This window comes from Hyphopichia burtonii (assembly GCF_001661395.1).
Source record: "Hyphopichia burtonii NRRL Y-1933 unplaced genomic scaffold HYPBUscaffold_1, whole genome shotgun sequence".
In the NCBI taxonomy this organism is placed as follows: Eukaryota; Fungi; Ascomycota; class Pichiomycetes; order Serinales; family Debaryomycetaceae; genus Hyphopichia; species Hyphopichia burtonii.
In genome coordinates this window covers 2,493,499-2,512,213 of record NW_017963728.1, presented here as the reverse complement: position 1 = coordinate 2,512,213, position 18,715 = coordinate 2,493,499, and the positions used below count along the sequence as shown (strand labels likewise).

At 34.9% G+C, this 18,715-nt stretch overlaps 4 protein-coding genes across 4 annotated transcripts; 2 read left to right on the top strand and 2 right to left on the bottom strand.

The window, feature by feature from the left end:
- Positions 1-110: 110 nt before the first annotated feature.
- On the bottom strand, positions 111-1,835 carry HYPBUDRAFT_160169 (MFS general substrate transporter; the record flags this gene model as incomplete). Its single annotated transcript, XM_020222472.1, has 2 exons — positions 111-1,699; positions 1,790-1,835. The coding sequence occupies 2 exons, from the start codon at positions 1,833-1,835 to the stop codon at positions 111-113; spliced, it is 1,635 nt and encodes a 544-aa protein (XP_020079525.1).
- Positions 1,836-2,368: 533 nt separating this feature from the next.
- PMT6 (dolichyl-phosphate-mannose-protein mannosyltransferase) lies at positions 2,369-4,718 on the bottom strand. The gene has a single exon (XM_020220676.1). The coding sequence runs from the start codon at positions 4,692-4,694 to the stop codon at positions 2,376-2,378; it is 2,319 nt and encodes a 772-aa protein (XP_020079524.1). The 5' UTR covers positions 4,695-4,718; the 3' UTR covers positions 2,369-2,375.
- A 1,214-nt stretch (positions 4,719-5,932) lies between these two features.
- HYPBUDRAFT_151771 (SNG1 family protein) lies at positions 5,933-6,934 on the top strand (the record flags this gene model as incomplete). Its single annotated transcript, XM_020220675.1, has 1 exon — positions 5,933-6,934. A coding segment is annotated over exon 1 (827 nt), but the record flags the coding sequence as incomplete, so codon positions are not given.
- Positions 6,935-7,282: 348 nt separating this feature from the next.
- Positions 7,283-18,565, top strand: HYPBUDRAFT_164986 (uncharacterized protein). Its single transcript, XM_020222684.1, has one exon. It carries the CDS (start codon positions 7,378-7,380, stop codon positions 18,502-18,504), a length of 11,127 nt encoding a protein of 3,708 aa, XP_020079522.1. The 5' UTR covers positions 7,283-7,377; the 3' UTR covers positions 18,505-18,565.
- The last annotated feature ends 150 nt before the right edge of the window (positions 18,566-18,715 follow it).

The window sequence follows — 18,715 nt, the reverse complement described above, 5'->3', positions numbered from 1 at the left end:
TTCTCCTGGTTATTTTTTTTTTTTTTTTTTCGTTTTTTTGTTACCAATTCTTCATTAATGCGAAAACGGGATTAAATGCTACAGTCTTAATAAGGTAGTTATATGAATATTTAACTATCAAACATGAAGTCAAGTCTTTTGTTACCCTGGTCCGTAGTGTGGTTGAGGTACCAGCTCTGTTCTTCTGGAGTCATGCTTTGCCAGTGGGCCCTTTTAGTATGGTTTCTCCAGATGTAATAAGCTTTCACTAGTAAGATTATCGGGACCACTGACAAGGATAGGTAGAGAAGTTGTTGATTACCTCGATGGTAAAGAGGAGCGTCATCTTGTCTATAGATGTTGGCTGAAACCACACTACCTAGTTGGACGGTGATGTTATACATGGCACTAGCAACAGCTCTAGTTTTAATACTGCCAGAATTTCTTGAAACCCAAGCTACATTAATAGCATGGATGTAAGGACCTCCAACTATAAGAGTACATATAGCCCAAGTCCCCCAGGCATTGACCATGGCTCCATTCCAAAAATTCAATAGTAGTACCAAAGGAAGTTGAAACGTTGGACTTAATAAAGCCACAAGGGCTTTTTGATTGAAGCGTTCACTTATTTTTGTAGTTTCTAATAAGAAGTAAATATGAAGAATGAAATGGGGAATTGCAAAGTAATTGATTTGTGAGGATGACCAACCAAAGTTCCTCATTATTATATTCAAATAGCTTCCGATGGTTGACTTTGGAATAAATGCTATAAAACCAAGGATATAAATGGGCCATAAATCGTAATCTAATAATGCTCTTATTAGTGGTTTGACCTCGATACTTTGTCTATGGTTCATATCGCCTTTGGAAGGATCATCTCTCAAGACTCGGTTGACTATGATTGAAACTTCTCGATTATTAAACCAACCTTGAGGATAAAATCGAGACTTGGTTTCAATTGGGGAAGGTACTAACATACAATATGAGCATAACCCGATTATGAAAGAACTGAAATTAAAAATCAAAAATAAAAATCTCCAACCTTCCCAGCCAAAAGTTCCTCGAAGCTTTAGAATTAATGGCGATACTATTGATGCAAATATTTCAATGCAAGACAGTGTGGTCCAAAACCAAGATAGTCTAACGGATAATTCATTGGATTTATAATAAGAAGACATTGCAGTGACTAATTCCGGTATTAAACCTGACATAAATATACTAGATAACCCTCTGCAAAGGAAAAAGGTCTTCCTTCCCGTGATAAAACATTGACTCATACCAACAATTGACCATGCAATTATCTGAAATGGGACGAATCTATCTACTCCAACTACCTTGGAAAGCACCGAAGAAGGAATCTCTCCAAGAAGAAACCCGACTAAAAAAATAGTACATCCCATATTATAATCATTCGTGGTAAGATTCAAATCAGCTAGAAAGTCGTCACTTAAAGCCTGACGGATATTCAGTCGACAAATCTCCAAAGCTGCAAATAATATACAACTGAATAAAGCTATTTTACCATCGAGTTTACTAACAATTCGTTTTTCCTCCGCAACTGTCCACAATAACTGGGGTTCAAAAACATGGCGACATTCATAATCCGATTGCTCATACAAGGCCGTGTAGTACTTCGTCACTTCTTCATCATCAAGAAACGGATTCGGCGAAGGGTCGATTCTATCTTCATCATTCACATATTCTTCGTCACTCCAGATGGCTTGAATGGAGTATGCTGATTCCTGTTGTTTTTTAGTATCATCGTTTGATTCTTGGTCACTCGAATTCGATCGGATTTCATTGGTACTACCATAAGAAGATATAGATTGGTTATATATTCTTTTAGAATCAGTCATTCTCCTTAAGAATTAGTAAGTCAAATTCAATGAAATGGATTCCTCTTGTATTATAAATGATTAATTAAAGGAGTTTCATGCAAAGGACCAAATCAAATCAAGATCAATGCTTACACAATACCCCCCTGATTTGCAATATGAATATCCACTCTTTTCAGTTGAACATTGTTTATTCTTTTAAACCGATAAGAAACACCATACCTTGATTATGTGGCTTCCAAATCCATCTTTTATTTTTCGCAATTTCCCATTTTCATTTGCAAATTGGAACCCTTAACGACAACCGTTACTGTTGGCAACTTCAAAGTAAGGGTATGGGATCAAGTCATGTAGCAAGAAGATATGAGCTTTCCAGCTTGAAGGGGGTTTAATCAAACTCAAGCTTGTAGCATAGTAATTACAATATTTTTGCAAAATTAAATCGAAAATCACTAAGAGTTTACACGGTTTTGAAGCAACTTGAGGATTTTTTCCGATTTTTCGCAACAATTTTTTTTTACAAACTTATACTGCAAAATACTTTTATTATATATACAAGGTTTAAACCATCCAGCTTGATAAGACTCTTAGATGTCTGAAATTTCTTGAAGGTCCTTCCATACCTAACACCAAATCTTTCAAGTACCAAAAGATGGCAATGATTGCAATGTAGAAGCATAAGTAAATAAACCCAGTTAAATGTTTATTAACTTTTCTAGCAACCAAAGCCTCCATCATAAAACCAGCAACGAAAATCGCAAAATACAATGCAGGTACATAATGATGTAAGTAAGTTACTCTACCCATCATGACAAACGGGAAGTAATGCAATACCCAACCGATTAATGGCAAGATGGCTCCACTTAATAAAAATTCATAGTAAGGGTCAAGAATATTAAGTTTTAATGATTGACGTTGCCACATGCATAAAACGACAATTAAATACAATGAAACAATTAATAAAGAGCCGGTACTAAACCAAGTGATTAATGGATGACCAATCATGAAATATTTAACATCATCAGCACCCCAACCACACATTCTTAAACCCGAGTTCAAAATGGGCCACTCCCAATATTCTGAAGATAATTTATCAAATTTATCAGCATCAGGTACTAAAGCATTATTTGAAGCCATCATACCGTAGTTAAGTAAAATAAATTCTTTCCAAAATCTAGGTTTTGGAGGGACATAAGTTTCATTTATTTGGGGTAAGAATTCATTAGTGTGATCTTCAATATTCCACCAAGTATTTTTATCTTTTGAGAGTAAAGAGTATTTACAAATAACTTCACCTTGTTGGAACCCCCAAGCAGGATAAGAGTAACCGGTAGTTGCTAAATAACAACCAAGGGATTTATGCTTCAATCTAAAATTAGTTGAGATTGGGTGGATTTCATCGACTGGTTCATTTTGAAATTGTGGAGAAGGAGAAACTTCATGATTTTGAATTTCCACAACCCACTCATCTTTCAAGTCACTATTATCTAAATCAGCATAACAACTAACTTCATAATGATTTTTAGAGATTGGAGCCGGGATATCATGACTATGTAAAAGACAACCGCTTTCTTTATGTATTAATCTAATGGTATCGCCATCTTTCACCAAAGTAGTTAAATCGTCGATTGAATTTGAATCCTCATCAATTAAACTGGCAAAATGACCATTAATAGCGTTATTCCAATCAAACTCAATAACAAATTCATTATTTTCATCTTTGAAACCATAGGTAGTAATTTGTTGTTGATGGGAGCCATCTGGATAATTATGAGGATGAGAATGTAATAAGTTTGGAGATAAACCCTGAGATCTTATAGAAACCAACGAACCAAACCCGACTGATCTTGGACCGTATTCGATTTTATTATCATGAAGCGAAGCTTGTAATAAAGTAGAAAGGGATCCATCACCGGGGCCTGAATGATTCAAGACAGCAAAATGAATTTTGAAACAAATCAAATAAATGATGAAGGGAGTTATTATAAGAGTGAAAATTCTTGTTATCCAATGTATCAAATAGGAAGACCAATTGATTTTCTTACAAGTAGTTTGATAAAACCCGATCATCAAGTCATAAATTGTATAAAACCCAATTAAAGCAGTGATGAAAAGACCTACCCACTTAACAGAACAAACACAGCCGATGGAAACCCCAGTTGCGAATAACCATTTAAACCCCGATAAACTCAATAACTTATTCTCACATTTCAAATTATGAATTTTGATTAAACAATAATAACATAAAACGGTGAAAAATAAAAGCATTGAATCCAAAAGAATGAATTTAGATAATACCAAAGATATCATTTCAAAAACAACCATTAGAGAAATAAGCCAAATGGTCCATTGAGAGTAACCAAGCGCTAAAGCAGTTTTATAAGCCAATGGAGTACATAATATACCAAAGATACAATTGAAAAATCTCATTAAAACAAAATTAACATTCGACGGGAACTCTTCACCACTCTCAAAATCAAAAGAACCGTCATAGTCAGCAAGATACCCCGATAACCCAACTAATAATTTACCCAATGGAGGATGGACATCAAAGTAAAATTCGTGTTTTAAGTAATGAGAACCAAACTTCCCAAAATGGGCCTCGTCCCAAACAACCTTGTTAGAACGGCTCAACTGGTATAATCGAATCCAGGCCGAAACCGCAGTCAACACCAATGGATTGATATAATAAACCAAGGCCTTTTGAAAGTTGCAACTTGGACTTGATTCGTCTTGACTAATTGATAATTGTCGCGTTTGGTCAATTATCTCATCCAAATCATTAACCGGCTTCTTCTTTGAACCTCTATGGCTAACGGATTGGTCAGCATACAGGAACTGCTTATTCCCACTAGAATACTGATCATGCAATGCTTCCATCTTGCTCAAGTACTGAAGAATCAGTATGTCCTTAACCTTAACCTTTTTTTTTTTTTTTTTGTATGCGTGTTCTCAAAATTTTCAGCCTACAGCATTAGAAAGAGTATCTAAAGCGCAACATTCTAGACAGTGCAACAATCTAGCAGTGCAACAATCTGGACAGTGCAGCAGTCTGGGCAATACAGAGACCCTATATGTCAGCTTATATATATCTCACAGGACGATTAAGAGTACTGGTAAGCCGGACAAAAGCAAAAGAAGTAACTCTTACTAATTGAGGAACAAGCAAGTGCTGAAAAACGTATTTCAACTGTCAAAATGCCCGGAGTTTACCTCGGCCGAGCTGCACCGAGGTGCTCGGCAGTACCCACTCGGAGGCCACTCGGACCTTTAGAGCCGAGGGCCGGTCCCTGCATACAGAGAAGTATTAAATTAATAGCTTAGACGGGCCTAAAAACAAACAATTTCTTCACGTCAAATATAAGAAGAGGATTGTTTGCAACAAAGTTGAGAAACCTGAGATAGAGAAAGTCGCTGCAACCATGACATCTTATGCCAACAGATCCTCCTCGGAGGAAACCGAGTCGTATGCTAAACAGGGACAGAATGAAGTAGGCAGAGAAAATAATCATCCTGAAGATTATGAACATACTCCCCAACCATTTGTGGGAGAGGAAGAGTTTGGGGATGCCCAAGAAGATTTAGAGAATAATGAAAAATCATTTGGGAACAATCCCATTCTGCGTACCAATTCTAGAAATCATGAATTACAAAGAACCCCATCATTTTTAGAACGGGTTCAATCCAAGTATTCATTTTTCAATCAAAATTTAAAACATGAAAGAATGAGATTATTAATTAAATTTGTATTAATTTGGTTGTTAATGGGGGTTATGCTTTTAGGTATTTTTTCTATTTATTGGGGGTCAATGTATCATAGAAATTATCGTCTTCGAAATTTGAGAATGTTGGTTGTTATTGAAGATGATTCTACTATTGATAATGTTGATCCAATAATTGGTAATACCTTGAGACAAATCTTGGAAACGGATCAAGCCAAATACTATGGACAATGGCATATTTACAATTCAAGTGAATTCAATCAAATTGCCGCAAAACATAATAATGAAGATAGAATAGGTGATGAAATTCAAAGACAAGTTCATCATCAAGAATATTGGTCTTCGATTTACGTTAAACCAAACGCAACTTATAATTTATACCATGCAATTGAAAACGGGGAATCCTATAATGTTACCAATAACACCATATCTTCAATTTATGAAACTGGTCGAGATTTCCTTAATATGAATACTTATGTCACTCCAAGTATACAAAAAATCGAAAAAATGTTTTTAGCTCAACAAAATAATATAACCTCCTCTATAGCAAGACAAATTTCTAATGATTCGATTTTTTCCAATACTAATTCATTAAATCTCATAACTGCACCAATGACGTTTCTTTACGAAGATTCAAGACCTTTCCGTGATCCAGTGTTAGTCGCTCCTTCTCAAGTTGGGTTGATTTATATGATTATCGTTACCTTTTTCAGTTTCAATTTCTTTAGTGACGTTCATCAAAAAGTCGCTAAATTTAATTTGAAAAATCATCATTTCTTATTCTACCGTGTTGCTTCCACTATTATTTCTTTCTTTGTCTTGAGTTTTTTCTATTCTTTAGTAAGTTTAGTCATGCAAGTTGACATGCAAGTCGCTTTTGGTAAATCTGGGTTTTTGGTTTATTGGATGACTTCTTTCTTAACCATGTGGGCTGTTGGTGCAATGAATGAAATTATGGGCATGCTACTTATTTTATTGTATCCTCCTTTATTAGGGTTTTGGATGTTGTTCTGGGTCATCATTAATATTTCTCCTACTTTCACTCCCTTGGCCTTGAGTCCTAAATTCTTTAGATACGGCTATGGTTTACCAATCCATAACTCTTACGAAATCACCAAAGTTATCTTTTTCAATACTTACAAAGGTCAATTAGGTAGAAATTATGGGATCTTAGTCGCCTGGGTAGTCATTGAAACCATTGCCTTGGTCCCTACGGTCATACTCTTTGGGAAAACAATGGGTAAGAGGGCTGCCCAAGCAAAAGCCGCCCAAGCAAAAGCCGCCCAAGATAACTAATCTTTCCCCTAATCTTTAATTCAACTTGTTCATAAACTATACCTATATATCTCTCTCTCGCTACATATATCTCTTTAGTTAATAATATATCCGTGCACCCAATTTTTTAACACCCAAACACCCAAACACCAGGACCGTCTACGCGCAATGATTGTTTACCTTTTTTCATTGAGCACTACACATTAATGAAAATAGTCTGACTTTTAATTAGATGATCTGAAATAAATACAAAAACATATCACAACTTCGACTATTTATTTACTTATTGTTGGTCATCGTTACTTACAGAATATCACTTCACAGCACATCATTAAGTGATAGTTATTGTGGAAATATCCAGGTTGTTACACACTTTTTTTCTTTTTCTTTTCGCTTTTCCCTTTCACTAGCTAGCTAGCGTTTAGTTCAGCTATTCACCTTCTTTGAATTAGAATTAAAGACTCCCGAGTGTTTCAATATATTTCAAAAGACAATTATTCCTTAAGTTATAGTTCTTTGACTTTGTTTAAGAAAAAGACCCTTTATCCAAGATTGATAAGTGAAGAATGTCTCATAATCAGGACTCTAAAGTCCTGAAAGATGATATTAGGGGTCAACTTTCAGATATTCAAAGAAAATTATTTAATACTACCACCAATAAGGAAAACCTTAACGTGTTACCAAAAGGCAGTCATTCAAAACCTTCCTCTCCAAGCTTATTACAAGAAAATGTATTCCAACCTCCAACTTTACCTAGAGCTGGTGGTAGTTCAAGTGGGCCATCATCTAGAAAATCTTCTGGATCAGGATCTGGATCAGGATCTGGCTATCACCACCATCAAAACCATGGAATTAGTAGAAAATCTTCGAGAAATGCCTTGACTCCTTCTATTCCTCAACCAACTCCTTCCTTAGGACCAGAATCTAAAGGTAATGATATGAATTTTGTTGTTGGCTTAAGTGAAAATTTATTAAGTGAATGTAGAAGACTAAATGCTGAAAATGGTAAAATAAAACAAAAAATGAAAAGTCAGTCAGAAGAAATTGAAAATTATAAAAATCAAATTTCAAAATTAAATAGCTCAAGAAATTTTCAAATTAATAATGAAACTGATTTAAAAGATAAAAATTGGGAATTAGAATCAAATTTAAATAATTTAAATGAAAAAATTAATAATTTAACTAATTCAAATGAAAAATTATTAAAATTAAACAATGAACAAGTTTTAAAAATCAACTCTATTCAAAAAGATTATGATGATTTACAATTAAATTATGATTCAATTTCAAAAAATTATGATTTCTTATCAAATAATTATAACAAAGAATTAGAAGAATTAAATACCAGAATCGAAGAATTGAACGACGAAAATGATCAATTACATTTAAAATTATCTTCTTCCACTATAGATAAAGATACAAAAGAATCTTCTAAATCAATTGCTGAAAAAGATTCAAAATTAAATGATCCAATTAAATTAAATTATACCAATGACTTCGATGATGATGAAAATCTTGATTTAGATAGCATCTTGGTTGATTCATCGAATATCCATGATTTACCCTCAAGTGATCCTAGAAATCCTGATTTAGAATTGGAAACTTTGAGAGCATCCTTAAATCATTCGAATCGTTTAGTGGCAAAATTAAGATCAGCTGTATTAAAATTAAGATTCGAAAATTCAATGGATGATTCGGATCCAAGAAAGACTCCAAAATTGAAAAATAGAAAATTCAAATCAACTAAAGACTTGCAACCTAATTCAAAGAGAAGTTCTGGTCTTATTTCTCCTTCCAAGAGAAATTCAAAATTCTTAATTCTAAACGATGATGAAGATGAAGATGAAGATGATCATGTCAACGAAACAACTCCCAACTTTACCAATGATTCAAAATACCCAAACGATGATGGTAAATGGGAAGATTTCCTCGGTGCAAATATAGGTACAACTACTCCTTCAAAGCTCAAGGTTCATTATGATGATGCTTCTTCAACTCATTCTCTGAGAAGTGTTAATATTGCTGCCATGACCGGGGATCATAATATCCCTTACCTTGTTGAAAATGATTCCTCAGATTCTGATAGTGATTCTTCTCCAAATGTCAACACTTCCAATATTTTATCAAAAGATTTGGTCAATACAAATATTTCTCCTAAGAAAGAAATTGAAAACTATGCTCAAGAAAATAATTTGATCTTAATTCCATTTGAAAAATATGAAGAACTTCAAGATAATGATATTAATTCCATTAACAATGACAGATTTATTGAAATTGCCAACGATAAAGGCTATGTATTAATAACAGAAAAAGAACATCATGCATTACTCGATGAAGAAGAAATGAAAAACAAATTGAAATCTAAAGGACTAGTAACTTTACCATCTGAGGAACATGAAAAATTAGCAAAAAATAACTCAGTATTTGAAAATCCTTCAATTGATTATTTATCCTCAAACTTATCTAAACATGGTTTCGAAATGATTGAAACATCAGATTTAGAAAGATTGAATAAAATTCAAAAAAATTATTCAAAACCCTCAGAAGCATATTTGTTTTCCAAATGTAAAGATATCAACTATCATCCATTATCTAATGATGAATATTCAAATTATCAAAACTTATTAGTTGATCACGAGAAACCTTCGAAAGATTATATTACTACCAAGGCTAATGACATGGGATTAATTGTTTCTTCTTCTAAATTTTATGATGACCTTGTTAATATGGCTAACAACCCAACTCCTGATCATATCAAAGAAAAAGCCAAGGCTCATGATATTATAACATTGTCAACTGATGAATATAATTCTTTAGTCGACCCTTCAATTGATGTATTGACTGCCAAAGCCAAAGATTTGGATCACATTGTCTTACCTCAGGCTGATTATGAGAACTTAAATATTTTAGCTCACAACCCTTCGATTGATCATTTGTCAGCTAAATCATTATCCAAAGATCATATATTATTACCTAATAAGGATCACAATGAATTACTTGCATTGGTAAATGAACCTTCTCTTGATCATATCAGATCAAAAGCATTATCTAATGATCATACGCTCTTGTCAAATGCTGAATTTTCAGAATTGAATAAATTAGCTCATGAACCTTCTATCGACCACGTAAAATCTAAAGCTAAAGATCATATCGTTTTAAAGGAATCTGACTTCTCAGAATTACAAAATCCAAGTTTGGCAAAAGTCAAAGAACATGCTGAATCTTTTGATTTGGTTACTTTAACTAAAGCTGAATATGCCGACCTCTATAAGTTAGCCAATGATCCTTCATCTGAATATATTAAATCAAAAGCCGAACTCAAAGGTTATAAAGTCATCAAGAAAGAAGAATTTGAGTCTTTGAAATCATTAGCTAATAATCCTAATATCGAACATCTTCGTAAATCTGCGAAGAATTTGGATCAAGTAGTCATTCCACTCGATGATTACAATGACCTCTTGAACAAGGCAAATGAGCCTTCATTAGACCATTTGACAGAAAAGGTAGCCCTTTTGGGCTCTTTGATTGTCAACAAAGAGCAATATGAAGAACTCACTAAATTAGCCAATGAACCAAGCTTAGATGTCATCTCGGAGAAAGCAGCTCGTCATTCTCATATGGTAGTGGCTGAAGATGAACATGATAAATTAAGAGTATTGGCTTATAATCCTTCTATTGAACATATCAAAGAAAATGCAGCAACTTTGAATCATACCGTTATTGATAATGAAACTCATGAATCATTAGATCAAATGGCTAATTCCCCTGACTTAGAGCATGTCAAACTGAAGGCTGAGAAGCATGATCATATGATTCTTCCTATCAAAGAACACGAGAAGCTCATTGGCCAAGCTCATAATCCATCTATTGATCATTTGAAGGACAAAGCTAAAGCGTTGAACTATTCCTTGATAAAACTGAATGAACTTGATGATTTGACTAAATTAGCTCATGAACCACATTTGGAACATGTTACCGAGAAATCAAAAGCCTTGGGTTTCAGAATTCTAAGTAACTCTGATCATTCGGGACTTGAGAATTTGGCCAACTCACCTCCAATTGATCATATCTCCGCAAAAGCAAAAGACTTGGGCTATGTCACAAATTCTCAAAAGGAATACACTGATCTTTATAAATTAGCTCATGACCCAACAATTGAGCATGTTTCCGAAAGAGCTGCTAAGTTCAATAACATTCTTCTCGCTAAAACTGACCATGAGAAGCTCTTGACCTTAGCCAATAACCCGTCTATTGATCACTTAGAATTGAAGGCTTCGGAATTGAATAAGACTGTGATTGACAACGAAGCTTTGGAGGACTTAAAGAAAGATCCTTCAGTTGATGAATTGAAAACGATGGCAACTAAACTAGACTTCGTTGCAATTAAAACTGCTGAATTGGCTTCTTTGAAGAAATTAGCGGAAAATCCAGACGTAGACCATTTGAAAGAAAAATGCAGCTTACTTGACCTTGTCCCATTGTCATCTGAAGAATTTGATGAATTATCGAAATTGGCTCACCTTCCAACAAAAGAGCATCTCGAAGACAAAGCAAAAGAAATGGATTTGGTAATCATTCCTTCTTCTGAATATAACTCTTTATTGAACGATATCAAAAACCCATCCATAGACTACCTCAAGGAGAAGGCTCTTACCAATGACATTGTGCCTTTGTCAAATGATGAGCATGAAGAACTCCAGCGCTTAGCCCATAACCCAGATCTTGAACACATCACTGCTAAGTCTAAGAGTATCAACTACATTCCATTGTCATTCTCCGACTACGAAACTTTGAATCAACTAGCTCATAATCCACCTACAGAACACATAAAAGAGAAGTCCACAGGTTTAGGTTTAATTGCATTGAATAAACAAGACCATGAAGAGTTAACTAAGAAGGCCCACAACCCTCCTTCAGATCATGTTAAACAAACTGCAGCTGCCATTGGTTTGATAGCTATCGAAAATAATGCCTATAAAGAGTTATTTGAAACTTCATCTAATCCGTCTATAGATCACATCAGAAATAAGGCTAAATTGCTTAACCATACTGTTGCTGAATCTAGTGAGTTCGAAAAATTGAAAGAATTGGCCCACAATCCTTCAATAGACCATATTCGTAAAGTCGCTAATGATAAGCAATTGGTTGCGTTAGATATATCAGATCACAATATTCTTAAGCAAAAGTCTGACTCTCCTGATTATGATCACATTGCAAAACACGCCTCCAGATTGGGATACATAACTATAGCATCCGATGAATTGAAGAAATTGCAAGACACTGTTAATCACCCAACATCCGATTTCATCAAAGAAAAAGGACAGTCTCTTGATTTAAAAGTTCTTCCAAGAGAAGATTATGATACGTTGAACAAGCTCGCCCACAGACCTACCACTGAGCAAATTATGCAAGCTTCTACCAAGGCTGGACTCGTTGCTATCAGTAAGGCACAACATAAAGAAATGAAAAAAGCCATCGAAGAGCCCTCTGCTGAATACTTATCTTCAAAGGCTGAAGGACATGGGTTGGTTGTTGTTGACAAGGAAGACCACCATAACTTAACAAACCCTTCAAAAGCTGACCTTGAAAAGAAAGCTCAAGATATAAAGCATGTTTTGGTTCTTGAGGATTCTTACAAGAAATTGAAAGACACTGCCGAATCCCCATCATATGATTTTATTAAGGAGAAGTCCAAAGCCCATAATTTGGTGGCTTTGGATGAAAAAGAACATACTGACCTATTGAATAAAGCCAATGAGCCATCCAAGGAGCATATTATTGAAAAGGCCGGCTTGGTTGGCTTAGTTGCTTTGTCCAAACACAAGCACGATAAGATGACTTCTAAAATAGAGAAACCTTCTAAGGAATATTTAGCTGAACATGCTAGTAAGAGCGAACACGAATTAATCCCAAAAAGTGAATTAGCAAAACTCAAAGATGAATTAGCCAATCCTTCATTGAAATATTTGAAGACTAAAGCTAAAAATTCTAAACATGTTATACTTGAAGAGTCTGAGTATAATAATTTAATAAAATCAGTAGAATCTCCTACTGAAGCCTATATTAGTGAAAAAGCTTTCAATTATGGATTAACTGTCATTCCAAAAGAAGAGTTTTCAGATATTCTACACAAGGTTCAGAAACCAGACTTGTCTTACCTAATAGAAAAGGCTGCTACTTTTGATCATACTGTAATTCCATCCGAGGAGCACCAAAAGTCCAGCAAAATGCTTGAGAATCCTACTATGGAATTTTTAAGGGAACATGTTTCAAAAACTGATCACACTATTGTTTCGAATAGTGAATATGATGAATTAACACGCTTAATATCAGATCCATCAAGAGAGCATATAGAGCTGAAGGCAGAATCGGCAGGTTTGATGGTCTTACCAAAGGTTGAATATGAAGATATTGTCAAGAAGTCATCTAATCCTTCAGAAGACCAAATTTCTAAGTTTGCTGCTTCCTTGGGTATGGTAGTTGTTGGGAAACTGGCTTATAGTGAGTTGAAAGATAAACTTGCAAGCCCTTCATTGGAGTTCCTTACGGATCATTCCAATAAGAAGGGATTAAGCTTAGTTGATTCAAAAGAATTGAATGAAATGAAGGAAATTATTGAGAATCCTACTTTATCATTCTTGAAAGGTAAAGCTGAGCTTTTAGGAAATAAGATCATTTCAGAGGCAGAATATTCGGAATTCGAAACAATTCGTGACGATCCTTCGATAGAGTTCCTTAAAAAGCATGCCGCCTCCAAAGATCATACTGTCCTCCATATTCCTGAACATGAAAAATTATTAGAAAAATTGGACAAGCCTGACCCAACTTATATCAAGGAGAAAGCTGCTCTCAGCAAATTAATAGTTTTGCCAGAGAATGAATATGATTCATTGGTTGAACCAAGTCGTGACGCTATAATAGAACTTGCTTCTAAGTCAGGTTTGGCTGCTATTGATAAAAGCAGCTATGATTTATTAAAGAAAAAGATCTCATCACCAACAGTTGCTTACCTTAAGGAGAAAGCTAAGGAAAATGGTTACATATTGTTATCTGATAACGATCATTCTGAATTAAATAGATCGATCGAGTCACCAAGTGAAGCGTATATTAAGCTGAATAGTGAGAAGTTAGGTTTCAAATTGGTACCAAATGTGGAATATAAGAATCTCAGGCTGTTGGCTTTCAAACCAGACATCGAACACTTAAACAAAGTTTCCAAGTCTTTAGGCTATTCTGTTCTTGAATCTGCCGAACACGATGATTTGAAAGCGGCAGCTGAATCTCCTACCTTCGAGCAATTGACTCAAAAGGCTAAAGAAAAAGATCATGTTCTTATTCATGAAGATGAGCACAAGGAGTTAGTTCTGAAAGCTGATGAACTGTTAGATGAAAAATTACAGAAAGCTCATATGAAAGGAGTTGACTTAGATGAACATGAAAGTATGCTCAAACAGATCAGTAACCCTTCGCTTGAGGTCCTAATTTCTAAACTAGCCCATCATGGTCATGATACTATACACTCTACTGAATTGGCAAAACTCAGGGAGGATTCAACTAGGTCTATTGAAAGCAGAGCGAAAGAATCAAATTTGGAATTAATATCACCTGAGGAGCTCTCTCGTTTGAAAAATCAATTAGACCACCCAGCTTTGGAATATTTGAGAGAAAAATCCAAAGAACAAGGGTACACTCTTGTTAATATTGATGACCATGAATCCTTAATTAAAGCAAGTAAGAAGTCCGTGCATGATCATGCCAAAGAAGCTGGGTTAATTGCAATTCCGTTGTCTGATCATAGTGAATTAGTAAACCAGACACAATCACCCACTTTAGAGTTCCTTTCATCGAAAGCCTTCAAACATAATCATGTACTCGTCAAGAATGATGAATTTGAAAGACTTTTACTTGTGAATCAAGCACCATCATTGGACTTTATTATTGAAAAGGCCAAGGCACACCAACATGTTACTTTATCTGAGAAAGAATTCGAATCATTAAATATGCCAATTGAAAAGAAACTAGAGGAAGCTGATTTGGTTGGAGTTCCAACAAAGAAGCACAGAGAATTAATGGAAGAGTTGAATAGTCCTTCCTTAGATAAGATCATCGAACATCTGAAATCTCATAACCATACAGTGATGCCAACTGACCATTACAATTCACTCAAAAAGGTGGCCGAGCAATCACTCGAGGAAAGAGCCAAATTAGACAATAAGACCATCCTAAACACAGGTGATTATAAAGCATTATATAAGAAAGCTAACGATCCTGAAATTGATCACATTAATGAGAAAGCTGGTGTGTTTGATCATATTGTTGTGGATAAATCGAAATTCAATGAATTGGAGGGCATAGCTACAAGACCTTCCCTCGATCACCTTAAACAAAAGGCAAAGGATCATGAGCATGTTATCATACACGCGAATGATTTCTCTGAGTTAGAAACCAAGGCAAATGAAAGTGTTCATGATAAAGCAATTGCATTATCGATGGCTGCAATTCCAGTATCTGAATTGGATAATTTAAAGAAATCAGCTGGTGAGTCACTTGATGAAAAGGCTCTCAAGTCCAACAAGAAGATAATAGAAAATGATGAGTACGAGAACTTAATTAAAGATGCAACCAATCCACCATTGTCCAAAATCAAACAATTTGCTGCTAATAATAATCTTATCTTAATTCCGGAGAATGACTTTGATGAGATGAAGGTCAAAGCAGAAGAACCTATTGAATCCAGAGCCGAAAAAGTGGGATTTTCACTTGTGAATGTTGATGAATATAGAAGATTATGTTCCGACTATGAGCAGCCACTGGTTGAGTATTTGACCGGAAAAGCTAAAGATCTTGGTTACGTGATAATTAATAAATCTCAGTTCGAAGAATTAGAAAACTCCATGAAAGAAAGTTTAGATAGAAAAGCTGAGAATGAAGGCAAAAAGGTTATTTCTGCTACGGAATACGATACATTATTTTCTCCATCTGTTGATAAGTTAAGAGAACATGCTGAGTCCCATAAACATTCAATTATTCCAGCCGCTGAGTTGGCAACATTAGTCGCAGCAGCTGGTGAGACGTTGGAAAGTAAAGCCAGTAAAGAAAATATGAAAGTATTATCCCATGTTGATTATGATGACTTGAATACCAAAGCATTTGACCCATCATTAGAACATATAAATGAAAAGGCTGCTGCTTTAGGGTATATAGCTGTTGCCAGTCAAAGCTACGATGTCCTCAATACTAGAGCTAATAAATCATTGGAAGATCAAGTCAGCGAAAGTAACTTGAAACTTATTACTCCAAATGAATACGATGATTTATTAGTCAGGGCCAACAAGCCTTCCATTGAGAATATCAAAAACAGTGCTTCTGCAAATGGATTAGTTGTTGTTCCAATGGAAGACTATAATAAATTGAAAATTGTTGCTGAAGAACCAATTGCTGACAAGGCTGCTGCAGGTGGCATGGTTCTTGTTAAAAAAGATCAATATGAAGAGCTCTTAAGGGAATTGGAAAGCCCAACGAATCAATACTTGATCGAAAAAGCGGCTTCTATTGGATCTATGATTATTTCTGTCGAAGAATTGAATAAGCTTAAAGCATCATCAGAAATCAGTGTTTATGATAAAGCAAAATCCCAGGGCCTTGTTGTAATGGAGTCCAATGAACATAACAGTTTAGTATCTGCTAATCAATCCTTAAGGGAAAGAGTTGAGCTTCTTCAATCACTTGAAGGTGAAGCACTTGTCCAAATCAAAGAACAGTTCGAGATGAAGGGCTACGAAGTCATTAGAAAAGAAGATTACGAAGAACTCTTGAGAAAAACTGGTGAACTATCCGAAGGTGAGTTGAAAGAGTTAGCCGAAATGAAAGGTTTCTTAATGGTCAGTAAAGATTCGGAAACTAGAGAATTGGAAGATAATGATAATAATATTCCAAAAAGCAACAGAATGTCCAGATTGTCAATGATTTCTAATAATGATGAATTCGCTGATGCCGAGGACTCATTCATTTTGAATAGAGATGAACTTGACAAGAGTGCTGCTAAATTGGGTATGGTAATTATGAATAGAGACGAATACAATAAACTAACCGAACCAAAGGAATTAAGTGAGAAGGAATTGAGCTCTGAAGCAGAGAAGAGATCGTTATTAGTTATTCCTGAAGTCGAGATACTTAAATTGAAGCAGAAGCTTGCTGAAAAAGACTCACAGATTTTCAGTCTTAGCAAGAACGCCGACAGCGAGAATTCGAAAGAACTTATAATTGAAAAACTGAATGAACTTGGATTAATTGTTTTAGAGAAGGAAGAATATCAAAAGTTGAATACACTTGCCAATGTCGGAAGAAACCCATCTGAACAAATTTTAGGTAGATCTGAATTAGAATCTAAAGCCACTGAATTTGGATTAGTGGTTATGGATCAAGAAAACTACTTGAATATGAAGAAATCGGCATCAATTATTGATGATAAAAAGAAAATTAATGAAGTAGCTAGCAAGTTTGGACTTATCTGTGTTCCTGAAAGCTCATTCATTGCAACTACAGTATCTAGACGTCCAGATCCAAATCAAGTTACTCTTCTTCCAACCACTTATTATAATAAATTATCCAGAAATGATTCATTATCAGTTGAAAAAATATCAGATGAAATGTTTAAGAAGTATGCTGAAAAGCGTGGCTATAAACATAGAGATGAATTAGGACCTCCAATGCTTGCAGAAGGTTCTACGTTCAATGAAGAATTAGCTAGTATTGATGAAAGAACACCCCCAACTCAATATCCAAGCCCAGAATTTGCTCAATCTCATAGATTTACTCCTCCATCAACATCAGCAACCTCTGCTACAGCTAAATTAAGAACGCCTCAATCATCTGCTGGCTCAACAGCTTACAGTAATAGACAATTAGGCAATAACTATCTCACACAATCAGGATCTGTAAGGTCTAATTTGTCGGGGCATTCAAAAGGTGCAAGCGTTGCTGAGTCGATTAATACTATGGGTGGATTGTCATTGGCCACAAACGCTTCATTTACTGATAAATCCATGATCCCAGCTATTACTCAAGTTGTTATTGGTGAATACTTGTTCAAGTATTATCGTCGTTTAGGGCCATTGAGTTCCATATCTGAAAATAGACATGAAAGATACTTCTGGGTTCATCCATACTCAATGACTCTCTATTGGTCTTCATCGAATCCTGTTTTGTCTAACCCATCTGAGGTAAAAACAAGAGCTGCAGCTATTGTCAGTGTTGAAAGTGTTCCTGATAATAATCCATTACCTACTGGATTATATCATAAGAGTATAATTGTTCATTGCCAAAGTAAGACTCTTAAGATTACATGTGCTACCAGACAACGTCACAACATTTGGTATAATGCTTTGCGTTACTTAATCAACAGAAATGTTGATGACTTAAGTTTTGATACTGAACAATTAGATGAAGAAGGAGAAGACGATCAAACCATTAAAGATCGGAATATTTTAGAACATCAATCAGCTGGTAATAGTCCTAGAAGTAATGCAGTAAGTGGGAAAGAAAGAGATCAACAGCAACAAAGCGGAATCTATGATCCAGGTGAACGTCATGCATTCCCCCGTCCAAGAATATCATCTACACCAAATGGCGGATTAAGAAGTCCATCAAGTGGAATGAAACTTAACCGTTTCTCTAGTTTAAGAAGACCATGATTATTAAAAAAGATAAAAATAACATCAAAAAATATTTAAAAAACAAAAAAAAATAAAAATGAAAAAAATTTAAAAATAACTACATGACTTTACATTCTAATTTTAATTTTAATTCACGTTTCAGTACTCTAATACATATTATGTTTTATTAAAGGGGTGTAGTTTGATCTAAAGCTAAATGAAATGTTCTTTTGAATAAGCTCAATTATAG

Bases quoted from the DNA above. Each gene is read 5' to 3' on its own strand.
- HYPBUDRAFT_164986 (XM_020222684.1), top strand. From the start codon at position 7,378: ATGTCTCATAATCAGGACTCTAAAGTCCTGAAAGATGATATTAGGGGT.
- PMT6 (XM_020220676.1), bottom strand. From the start codon at position 4,694: ATGGAAGCATTGCATGATCAGTATTCTAGTGGGAATAAGCAGTTCCTG.